The sequence below is a fragment of the Rhipicephalus microplus genome, chromosome 1 (assembly GCF_043290135.1).
Source record: "Rhipicephalus microplus isolate Deutch F79 chromosome 1, USDA_Rmic, whole genome shotgun sequence".
Taxonomy (NCBI): domain Eukaryota; kingdom Metazoa; phylum Arthropoda; class Arachnida; order Ixodida; family Ixodidae; genus Rhipicephalus; species Rhipicephalus microplus.
The window spans coordinates 188282206-188295054 of record NC_134700.1 but is presented as its reverse complement, the minus strand read 5'-3'; the positions used below and the strand labels follow the sequence as shown (position 1 = coordinate 188295054).

Genomic DNA, 12849 nt, shown 5'->3' with positions numbered 1-12849 from the left:
TGACGTTACACGGAAGTTTATTAAAACAAAGAAGGAGGTCATTTGAAGCAGCTTCTTGATGAAAATGTCTACCCCTTTATATAAGGCGAATACATGAAAATGTTTCTTCATGGAACCTTGGTTTACTGTTGAACACTCGGATTCCCAGGATTTGTGGAACATATGAAGGTGGCGCCATCTCTCGGTGACAGCAACGGCCCCCTGTCATAACTGAATAGGAAACCAGCGGCAAAAAAAAAAGTACATATGTCTCCAAAAACCTAGGTATAAAACGACTCTCATTTCTAACAGCAAACACTCACTAAAACACTTTGGCGAAATCGCAGTAACGTATTATAAAGCATGTGGCATGACAGGACAATTGAGCTATGCCCAATATATAAACACTCTAGAAAGTCATGTGGTTTGTAGTGCGACACTAATCGCAACAGAATGTTCCCACAAGTATCTGCTGTGTCGAAGAGGGGGTCGTTTTTGGTAACCAGTTTCTTCGTTCCAATACTTTTTTTCACCCATTTCCAATTCAGTGATGGCCGGCTACCACTGTCACTGTCGAGAGATAGCGCTGCTTGCATACGTTTTCAAATCTTCGTCATGGTTCCGGTGAAAAGTCTACATGCTGCCGGTGTCTTCATTTCTTGCCCTTACGTCGCTTGTTTGTACGCTTGACTTGTGCTCCTGAAAATAGAAAATGTCTCGTTGGAGGATTAATCTCATAATCCAATAAAACTAGTAAAATGCAAGATGACATCAAGTTTGAGTGCATGATCGCCAGAGCACGCAGACGAAATCCTTACTCGGTACTGTTGATGCGGCTGCCGATCCTTTCTGCAAGGTAATGAGAATATATTGACTGAGATCGGGCACAACGGGGTCGAATGTACGTGCATAAAGAGTTAAATGAGGAAAGCAAACGGTTGTTGGACCTTTTTTTTCTTTTTTCTCCTTGTGTATACAGGACCTTTTGTCTCTGTGACACTGGCTTTGGTATCTACAAGTCATAGGAAGCTAGACTTGAGCCCGAAGTGCTCATGTGAGTACGATGCGCGTGTTGTTGCTGCTGAATCAACACTTCTGGTTTTTTACATTACTTTTCACCGAGGAAGCGATGAGTCCCTTTAAAATGACTGATAATTAATAAAAAGTGGCAGTTAATACAACAAAGGAAGAAAAGAAAATAAGAGGAAAAGAATGGCAGGGAGAAGGTATACAGAACGCTATTAGTGGTAAATTTAATGTACATATCAAGAAAGAAAAGTGAACGAAACGGTAACTTGCGGCTGGCGGGGAACGAACCTGCGACCTCCGAATAAATCGTCCGATGCTTTACTAGTTGAGCTACAGCAGCGCTCACGTACCAGTCCACGTTAAAAGTTGTGCACTTAAATGTGTGTGTCAGTCGGAGCCGCTGGTAGCCATGACGGCTAGTGTGGAACACTTTCTGCCTGTTGGCGTCACGTATAGCGCGTGACCTTGTTGCAAGTTCTCATTAATAGTGTGTCTAACAAACAAAAACAAGTCCTCCAATTTCCATTTCTTCCATTTGGGATGACTAACGATTGTCGAGATTTCAAGTTTCGAAATCGCGTCATCACTATAAAAGACGCCACGACGGAAGCCTCCCGAAATTTTCACCATATGGCGCCATTTAACATTAGCCTAAATCATAAGTGCATGGGGCGTTCGCATTTCGCCTCCATCGACCTGCGGCCACCCAGATTCAATCTCGTGACCTTCAGGTCAAGGGTCGAGCACCATTACGACTAAACCACAGTTGCTAGCTTGCTACTCTTGTAATCTCAGTACGCGTCGCTTTAATTTACTGCTTGTCGTGATGTGAAAATAAATGATAATAGTGATAAAAGTCACAACCTCTACAAATGCCTCCGTTTGCACTCAGTTAGCCGAATGACAAATAAGCAATGTACCCTCTTATGTGGTACGCCTGCCAGGTTCAGTGTCGGGTGAATGAAGTTTATTGTTGACGGAATATGGTCGCCATTTGTATACGAGAATAATTAAAGCTCTCTGAATACAGTGTTCTATGAAGACCTAATACACATTGCATCGGGTCGAAATTATATCTAACTCAATATTCACGATCGTCGAATAGCGCGAGACGAAGTACGAAAGATTAAGAATGGGCATACATAAGCATCATCATGTCTCAGCTTCGTATACTTTTTATTTCTTGCCTATTAACACTGTAGACGAACACATTGGAAGACACAGCATAGAAACTTTTTTTTGCTTTCTTATCCGTTCTTCAACCCGTCCAAGTTCTAACACTACTCATCTTCTGCGTCACCAAATACTTTATGTTACTTCCGCTGGCATAACAAAAACGACGATGTTTGAAGGCCATGTCTTGGCTGTTATTAGTGATGACGTTGACTAAACTTGTTACAAATCATCATTCTTTTTATTTTAGCCACATTCTAAACAGAATATTACAATGCTGATTAATCAATAGAATTTTCTCCCCCCCCCCCATAACATGATTGTCCATAACGAAATATAAATACATTGACTATTTTAATGATTACCTTAGCCACCGTCGTCCATGTGCCAGGATCCTCTTTTGTAGTTTCGAAAGTACAAGGATGATCCTTCCATTGTTTTGTCTCGACGCTGTGATCGCAGTTGGGACATCGTACGCGCTCCTTGCAGGACACATAGTGATCCTAGAATGCAAAGAAATGGAAAAGAACACAGTACATGTGTGCGTTGATCTCTGAGGCAATCACGGGGGGGGGGGGGGGGCGTGGCCGCACAAAATAACGTAAAGTTATCATGTTCTGTCAGCCGTAGCAACAAATATTACACTCACTCGACCAACTGTTGTTGCATAACTCTGTAGTAAGTAGATGGGATTGTTCACATGTGCTCAATGTCACAAAGACGACGTTTTGTTTGATTGATTGATTCATATGTGAGGTTTAACGTTCAAAAACCACCATATGATTATGAGAGATGCCGTAGTGGAGGGCTCCAGAAATTTCGACCACCTGGGGTTCTCTAACATGCACCCAAATCTGAGCACACGGGTCTACAGCATTTTCGCCTCCATTGAAAATGCAGCAGCTGCAGCTGGTATTCAATCCCGGGACCTGCGGGTCAGCAGCCGACTACCTTAGCCACTAGACCACCGCGGCGGGGCAACCGCGTTTGGTGAAAGAGTGGCAAAACGTCTTCATCCACAAGTCTTAGTGGCGTAGTCTGTAAATTAACATGAAACAGTTGTATAGAGGCCCAAGAACCCAATAGCCTTCAACTGCCTCAACTTCATTATTGCTAGAAATATGAAAACTGCTGGAGTGAGTAATATGATGAGTAATATAATATAAATAGTGGATGTACTAAACAAGGTGAAGCAATCTAAGTTCGTAAACTTCTTCAGTCATCCCCACAGCTCACGCAGACCTACACAAATGCTAATCACGTAGCCATATATTGTTACGATATTGAATAGGACGGTTAGTATCAATATAAGTCATTGCCATTTATGGCTATGATTGATTTCGGTGACAACCCATCGATGCAAATGATTGTCATGCATTGCTGACTGGCCGCAGTGTGGGTCCCTAAAAGCTACGCAGATACCTTGCTTTTTTAGGAATCGTCATAATCTTCATTACCAAACAAAAGAAAAAAACCACGCGATTATCCCATAAAATACTCCTAGTAACCACCGTTCTGTATTGTACGCATACTTACATGCAGATCTTGCAGCTTCACATTCATATTGCACTTGGGCTGGTTAGGGCAACCCACGTACTGATCGCGGATTACGATGATCACACCACGAGTCTCGAACATCTGATAAAAACAAAGATACCAAAATAAATGTAAAACTTCGATAACAAATAGCAAGCTGTACAAGTTCGGCTTGTTGATGCGCACGCATTTTAAAAACATCGCACAAACAAAAACAGGCCACAAACTTAAAAGGATCCAGCGACCCTTTTTCGTCTGCTTTCCGCAGTACTGGAGTTTGTGTAGTGCCGAATGCCTCGATGAACGCAAGAAAAATTACCGATATCTGTATACGCTAACGCATTTTATTAGCCTTGAAGGTTCAAAACCACAGCACACTACGAGAAAGAAACATTCCCTTTCACATTTGATTTCCCAATGACCTCAAAGAGCGTTTCCGCTCGCGGCGCACCTCTCACAGCGACGTACCGGAGGACTGGCTTGGTGTTGGCTGTTGTGCAGCGCTCCTAGTGTAGTCGTGCAATTCTTCTCACAAGCAGAAAGAGTGGTTTTATAATTCTTAGTGCTCAATGATGTGGCCTATTTGGGACCGTAAGAATAACACGCATGACTTGTCACGTCATGCCAATGTTGATTGATATGTGGGGTTTAACGTCCCAAAACCACTATATGATTATGAGAGACGCCGTAGTGGAGGGCTCCGGAAATTTAGACCACCTGGGGTTCTTTAACGTGCACCCAAATCTGAGCACACGGGCCTACAACATTTCCGCCTCCATCGGAAATGCAGCCGCCGCAGTCGGGATTCGAACCCGCGCCCTGCGGGTCAGCAGCCGAGTACCTTAGCCACTAGACGACCGCGGCGGGGCGTCATGCCAATGTCGTCACTCGCACGTGGTGAAACGTCACTTCCAATTCCAAAAATTGCCGTTGTGTGTCGCCCTAGTCCAAATAAAAACTGTGGTTTCTCTGTAGAAATAAAATTGTAACGGGTTCTCCCCACGATATCGGTGTGTTTTACTGTTCGAGAGGAAGCGGTGAAAACAACAAGCTTAAAGGGACTGACCAAAAATCAAAAATCAAAATCATTTTATTTTCCCAGAAAGAAACATGTTCTGGAGAGGTTCACTATCTAAAAGCTGTTTATGGACAGCTTGACGAGGCCAGTGAACCCTATACAAGGCAGGTGGGACAATGACGAAGATGTGTATAACAAAGACCATAAGCTAACATTACAATACCAAATACGGTGTAATAAAAACATATATATACATTCCTACGAAACATTCTGATACCAGCATAGCACAGAAGATTACATGAACGCGAGCAAAAAGAAAAAAACACAGAAAAAAACAAAAGAAAATTCAGCGACCATACTACCATTATTGACAAAAAATAAAATAATAAAAAAAATAAATGATGAAAATACCAGGGAAGATATATACAAATTTGCTCCTTGTGTATGTGCTGCATCATACAATGTACATCACATGTCAGACAAACAAATTTATACAGACAGAGTTATATCATATAACCTATACGGTACTGCATGGATGCACACACTGAAAGAAAAATGAAATTGTACTATTGTACAGGCAGCACATTTTACAACGTAAAAAAGTTAGCCTATAATTACAAAAAAGGATCGTAGTTCTTTTAATGAGAAATTGTTTACGTGACTGTATTTGTTGAGAATAATTGCTAAATTGTATTTCAATGTTTGAGATTTGTAATTATTGCGAAACCTCGGAACAATACAAACATCACTGCTTCTTGTTCCTAACAAAAGATTTTTTGCAGTTAGACATGTGGTATTTTTAATGAATTGTTTAAACGAAATGGAAGAGAAATAGCAGGGTCGCAGAATGCGAAAGATATACATATATTCCACTTCAATAATACCGTAGTCCTGACGCACAAGTTGTGTTGATGACAAATAATCTAAATCAGCGACATGTCTGATAATTCTTTTCTGCATGGTCTGAAGTTTCATTATGTTAGTTTTTGTCATGGTTGCCCACACCAAACTGCAGTAATTTATGTGTGAAAGAAAAAGAGCATGGTATATTTGCAATTTCACTTTTGCGGGTAAGATATATCTACAACGAGCTAGCACACCATCTACACTAGAGGCTTTTTTGCAGATGTCAACGACTGCCCAGAATATCAAATGAGACGACTGCATGGGTGGAAAGACTGTCCTTCATGACTCAAACCAACCCTTCTTTCTTGTGAAAAGTGGAGTCATATAGTTACTCCTTCATTGAAAATCGGGAAAGTAGCCTGTGGTGCCACCTGGTGGCAGGAACTAATTATTCGAACGCAAACTAGTGAACAATGTCAGCAGTTTTCTTGATAGTATTCAAATGCACATCTAGGCCTGTGTCCGTAGTACGCGTTAAAGTGGTGGTGCCTTCGCATGACGTAATCATCCCATGGTCGTCAGAACGTCTTGAGCAAGTTTTCTGCGTGTTCATAAAACCGTCCGCGCAGTTTCCGCGTGGCTAAGGTTTTGGAGCGAGGTGTTTTTTTTTTTCTACCAACACACTGTCTCAGAAATGACGTGTACTGCTAGTCGGCATGGCAGCGCATAGGTACAATGACATTTTCGGCGACTTGGCTCGCGTGTCGAGAGCCATCCACGACAAACGCCCTACAACCTTGGGCACAGGCACACGCAATGCGGTACAAATACATGATTGATTGATTGATATGTGGGGTTTAACATCCCAATACCACCATATAATTATGAGAGACGCCGTAGTGGTGGGCTCCGGAAGTTTCGACCACCTGGGGTTCCTTAACGTGCACCCAAATCTGAGCACACGGGCCTACAACATTTCCGCCTCCATCGGAAATGCAGCCGCCGCAGCTGGGATGTGAACCCGCGACCTGCGGGTCAGCAGCCGAGTACTTTAGCCACTAGACCACCGCGATGGGGGGGGGGGGGGCGGTACAAATACACAGAAGCTGTATAAAGCGACATCATCTCGTTGTATAATGCCTTCTTATTTTCAAAAATACTTTAAAGCTCATAATAAACTTAGTTAAGCATAGTTGCAGAAATGCTACGGGCATCGCTTTTTTTTTTAAAATGCGAAACTGCGACATCTGCGCCTTTCTTCCCTTTATCGCTTGTTCTTACCTGATAGCCACTTTACGGGCACACTAGGTGCATTCTCACCGTCTTCGTTACGTTACGTATAAAACCCAAATTGATAACATGGCCCTTCGCAATCGCATTGTTCTACGTCCGAGTCAAAGGATGCGTTTGCAACCGACCGTCACGACTCCAGAGGAGGGGCAGTATTTTGTAGAGCAAAAGGCCCATGGGGTGAATAGGTTCCCAGAGCGCATGGTTGTAAGGTAAAAAAATGCAAAAAGTACAAATTGTAAAGACTAGCCAGAAATCTAGAAAACTCGAGCTAATAAAGGCATCAAAACCAGCCGAAAATAGCCACGCATACATGAAAATAACTGCGACTTTACTAGTGAAGCGACTAAGTTCAAAAGCATTTTGGTGAAAAACTACACAAGTACAGCTAAAATACTTCGAGATCATAATTTCCGAAATCAAAGCATAACTTGCCGACTTTATGCATTCAGTTCGTGCAGGACGAAGAAGTTTCTTGCGCTGTTACAGGAATGGTGTTCTCTTCCCGAGTCTTTCGAGAATTTCTTTATAGAGCGCAGCAAATACCACTGACGATAAAAACGAGTACCGCGTGTGTGTGGTGAAATTCACTGTTGCAGTGACTGGATATAATTGGTACTTCGACTGACTCATCTAATCGCTTCTTTCGTGATGGAGAAAGTCCGCATATTCAGTATTCCCGAGTCGCACTGCATAGCAAATTCTAAGAAACGACCCACCCAGTTCGTCCGAAATCAGATTTCTAATCTCGATGAGTGCAGAGCGTTTTGAGTGCGGTGCGCTTGTTTTTTGTCCTGTTCTCTTGCAATTACAAATTGAAGTCACGTTCAGCACGTGTAACGCAGCGCCACGCAACAGCGTTTCCTTCGTCAAAGTTGTTTACTCAATTTTGTGTAATGCAAGCACTGAATCCACATACACCTCATACTCGAACGCCGATGGCGGCAACGTCCATAGATATTTTGGTTCAAATAGAGGCAACAAAAAACTAGCCAAAAATTAGCCAAGAGTTTGGTCCGCCGCCAGCTGCTTGAAAAAGTAGTCACAATGGCGCAAAACAGCAAGTCGTGCGCGCCCTATCTTGACATGGATCAATAAGACCACTCGAAAACTTGTGCGAATTTTGTAGATTGAGCTAAATTGAAACACAGCAGAAAGGCCTACTTGCTTGCTGTAGCGGCTGCGTTCCCCTTCGTCATCGTTTTCCCGACTTACGCCGGGTCGGATACTGAACGAGTTTGCTGGTGGTCCTATAAATCCCCAAGCTAGCATTGTCGCGTTATTTGCTTCGCACCAGCGGCGATACTGTCACATTTTAAATGATTACACTGATCTAGCTTTCGTCTCAAATACAGCACTCCGTTTTTTAACCGGATGAAAAACAACTCAAGTATTTACTTCGCACAAACATTTTAAAAAGTGGTAGCAGGCATATACAGCGTGTAGCTGAACCTAAATAATCAGCCAAATCAATTTTACGCAGTTAATAAACACCTTGCACTTTTCTTAAGAGCCCAGAGGTGTATATATTTTAGCATTAGACAGAGGTACTATTCCCGACGATATTTCAAACGCATGTTTTGGCTATGACTGCACGAAAAACAATATTTGTCGACTTTCACGCACACCTTCCGGGAGTTACGATGTAGTGCTCCGTACACCTGCACATTTACAACTCAGGTAAATGCTCACATCTTTTTCTTTATTAAAGTAAATACAATGTTTAAATCACGAGAAACGAAGCACAAGGCTATACTGACCACAAGCAAAACAAAGTCACATCTCGTGATTCGTGCAGAATACAAAACGTCAATTCATTTTCATTTGGGCTAATTATTTTGTCTGGGAAGAGTCTAGCTTGTCGACAGTTTTTTTTTTTTTTTTTGATGACCAATATTTTGTGACAGGTGCACGCAGCGCAATCTATCGCTGGAGACTCCTGTAGCCTACCGTAACTGAATAAGAAATAAGCGAAAAAAAATTACGTCTGACGAAAAAAAGTTAGTTACAAAAAGAATTCTCGGTTATGCAACAGGTACGTATTGGAGCAATTATAATGAAATACAGTGTCGCGTTAAAAACCACGTTGCTTCCAGGGCTGTTTATTAGTTTACAATGATTCTCACTGTTTCCGATAGGTAGTGTTCAACTGTCCTGAAAAATCGCACTCTTTGTAATGCGGTACATTTTTACCAGAATGCCGCAGCGGGTCTCTCCTGCATGCAGTCGAGTGTTAACTATTTTTTTCCTTAGGTATTTTTTGCTAACCTATTCAGGTAAGTAGTCATGAGTAGTTCTATTCAGTTATGGCCGGATACTAGTTCTGCCACCGACAAACGACAAAAACGGCTTTATATATAGTAACGATTGAGCGCGTTGAAATACGCTCTACTAATTTATTTCTTTGTTTATTTATTTAGTTCATTCGTAAACCCCCTTAGATCCATCACATAACTACTTACCTCTTCAAGCCCGACGTTCTTGCGCTCGTGAGCGCAGAAGATGGTCGACTTCCCGTGCTTCGCGCCTTGCAGGACGAGGCAGTGCTCGCAGAAGACGTGTTCTTCTGTATCCTGGAACATTCGAAGGGATATCATCTCGCAACTGCTGCAGATGCAGTGCCGAGACACCTCATCCGCGAACACGATGTACGTCGGGCCACCAGGGAGGTCGCGGTACTGCAGCAATGACGGCATGGTGCTTCTTGTGCTCTCAAAGAATTTTCTTGCGGTGACCGAGGCTGCAGGAATAAGGAAACAAAAAAAAGTGTTGGTACAATCTCGGAAAAGTAACATTTGCGTTAATGTAATCGATTATTATTATTATTATTATTATTATTATTATTATTATTATTATTATTATTATTATTATTCACAAGTTGCTCGTCAGAGCCACAGTCCACTTAAAAGGCGGGCATGCAGTGGAGGGCTCAGGATTATTTTAACTGCACGTGGTTCTTTAGCCGGAACCTGCCACTGTTCTCAATAACATTGCTGAACAAGTTTTCACCATTGTAAACACAAATTGGGGCGTGTACAATATGTATAACAAAGTACGTACATAACATGTGAACTAAAAAAAATTACCGAAGCCTAATTCCAAAACGTGAATTCGCCGAAGCATAAGACTTCACTGCAGCAAATTGTGCAGGCACTCCCAAACAATTATACGAAATATGTGACCATCATTAAAGCGAAAACTATAGAATCGCTCCGTATTAGGGCCATATCCTTGAAAGTCTCGTCAATCGTGAACAATAACCAGCGTCGCTCGTGGGCGCCGTGAACACGAGTGATGTGAAAAGTCATGTTTGCTTGATTGCGTCCCTGATCGGCGAAACCTATCGGATGGCATTTCATCGGATGACATTTTATCGGATGACATTTTATCGGATGACATTTTATCGGATGACATTTTATCGGATGACATTTTAGTTCGTTCAAGAGTGGGCCTGCCGCAGAGGCAGTACAAAACCAGGTGAGGTTAGGGATGCCAACTCTTCAATGAAAAAAGTCGCGATGGGGCGGAGTGGGGATTACGTTACAATAGCCAATCCAGTAAACTCGTTTTTCAATATTGTGGTATATTGCAGACAAACAAGTTATTTCTTTATAGTTGTGCCCTATTTAACCACTTCAGCTAAATACATGCTGTTTATTTTGCTGCACGATGTACCCGTCAAAGGTACCAAATTTTACGCGGTAGATAAGCTAAAGTGGCTAAAGCATCGCATATATCCACCACAGCCACCACAACATTGCTTTGAGCGCGCGATTCGTGCGAACTTCGTGTTCCTTAGCGTAAAACGCGTTGTTCGGCATGCGCTGGATCACATGAAAATTTTTTATTCGACGTTGCAGAACGAATCCGGGACCTTTAGATGTTCCAACGATGAGGGCGTGGAATTCAGGAGGCTACAAGAGAAGTCGGGACAGTCCCTATTGGATACAATGCAAAACAACGTTAGTTGCAGAAAGCGTTCGGAAGGTGGAGGGGCAGGAATAATACACCGGTGGAGAGAAAAAAAAAATTTACCGACAATTACTGTACTGGCTTAAGCCAATTCCGACCCATCTTCGTGTTTGGGCAACGCCAACTCTGACGTTTCGGTCTGGTGGCGGAAAAACATTTATTGGGAAAAGCAGCAAGAGTTGCACTGCAAATGCACTTGGGTGGTCTTCTTATTCCAAAAGTCTACTGGAGGTCATCGCTGTTTGTGCGCGGGCCACCAAGGAGCGCTGAGCGTTCCGGGTGAAGCAGCCTAGCAGAAACTCCTCCCAAGCCTCTCTTGTGGGTAGGGGGATGAAATAAAAAAAAAGGCCCCCACCTCCCCGAAGGGAATCGTGAGAAAATGCGAATGCATTTCTTGCGCCGAGAGAGGGTACCGTTGCAGTCAGACATTCGCCTTCACCCACGTCTACTATCGCCTTGAGAGGCGCCCAGCCATTGAACGGTCGAGAGTAAAGCGCGTGCGGACGGGAGAGCGGGGCAATTGCCCCGCTCTCTTGTCCCGTTAGCGTCTCCTCTGGAGGAGGCGCTGGCTCCGCATTCACCTTCTTACGTCCGCATTTGCTCTATCGCCGGTTCCAACAGCGATGCCCATCAATGCGGGAACCAAGAGCTGCACTAGCAAATAAGATGACTTTCGCCTTCCAGTGATCCTACCCTGAGGGACATTCAGAGTTTTGCCAGTTCAAGCGTATGGAGAATTAATTACAAACGAAAGAGAATAACTTGCGCGACGGAATGGAAAATGACAGGAGTAACCTTATGGGGTCTCAAACGCACGGTCACCGGACCTTACGCTTTAGAGGCTCACCCGGTTCGCACATTACTGTCTTTGTTTCACGTACTTTTTTTATATTTTAAAGAGGCCCTGCAGCACTTTCTCTGCATGGCCAGAGAACACTACATTTTGCTAATCGACGCTTCTGAGAAGATGTGAACAAAAATTTTAGCGCGGCAAATGGCCTGGAATTAACAGTTCTTTCTTAGAGTCAACTAGAAATCGCTCGCTGTTCTCTCAACAAATTGTGCCACAAACTCAGACGTCTGCGCCATAAACACAAAGTGTATGGCCGTTCGCTGATTTGAGTATGATGAACTGCAAAATTGGCGCGGCCCCTGCGACATGTTGGTGATCACGCTGAAAGTAACCCGCACTTTAGAAGAGAAATTATTAGTTCTGAAAGTCATAAAGGGGGCTCCTTGCCACTTCCCCTTAGCCTTTCCTACATAGCTTTGATCACGCTCGCTGGCACCAAAGGAAAAAAAAACGTTCAAAGCGTGCCACAAATGCCCGTATCTCTGCTCGTTCTTGACGGATTCTAAAAGTGTTCGAGGCAATAGATTCGTGCGGCGATAAATTACGTCACTGAGTCCTCCTGGGGGTTATTCAAACTTGTCATTGATCTTGATGTAATTGACTAGTATAGTTAATAAATGTAGCGCAACTTGTAAATCCCACAAAACACTCACACATTCACACACTCTTTCAATCAAGAAGCACTGTATGTGGTGTGTGTTTCTTGAGTCAACCAATGGGGGGGGGGGGGGGGGTGAATGGAGGATTAGTGGTTGAAGTGGTGCAGCGTCCTTTTAAGAATGTTTACGAACTTTCAACCTGCTATAGACCATTCGATTAAGCTACACAGACTTAAATTCTTTCGAGCAGTTTTTTTTTCCTGAGGAGCCCATGCGGATAGCATGCGTGTTCAAGTATAACCGCGGAAGAAGAACTCAATATTTCAGAACTGGAGTGCAGATTTTAGTCACTGTGGCAAACAGGTTTTAAATCTTTTAGAATCTGATGACAAATTCTCTCTTAAAATATAATTGCAAACATGAAATTTGAGAGATTATATATTGGACACACAATTACCTTTTTGTTTTCTTTTCAAATCCTTCCCCGTTTACCCACCTTCATTGTTCCAGTCCTTACAAAACTAAATTTTATGACTGCGGCCCACTATCACAAC

General features: G+C 43.0%; 1 protein-coding gene across 4 annotated transcripts in view; it reads right to left on the bottom strand.

Annotated features, from left to right (window-relative positions):
• LOC142769058 (uncharacterized) overlaps window positions 1–12849 on the bottom strand; it is a 34125-nt gene continuing 21276 nt past the window's right edge. For 2 of the 4 annotated variants that reach the window (XM_075871913.1, XM_075871908.1), the window contains 5 exons: window positions 9334–9611; window positions 3718–3819; window positions 2547–2684; window positions 798–828; window positions 1–678 (listed from right to left, as the gene is read on the bottom strand). In XM_075871913.1, the coding sequence (XP_075728028.1) occupies window positions 632–678; window positions 798–828; window positions 2547–2684; window positions 3718–3819; window positions 9334–9567 (552 nt within the window). In that variant the 5' untranslated portion in view covers window positions 9568–9611 and the 3' untranslated portion in view covers window positions 1–631. The remainder of the gene's footprint in view (window positions 679–797; window positions 829–2546; window positions 2685–3717; window positions 3820–9333; window positions 9612–12849) is intronic. The other 2 variants (XM_075871901.1, XM_075871918.1) reach the window with 2 other exon arrangements.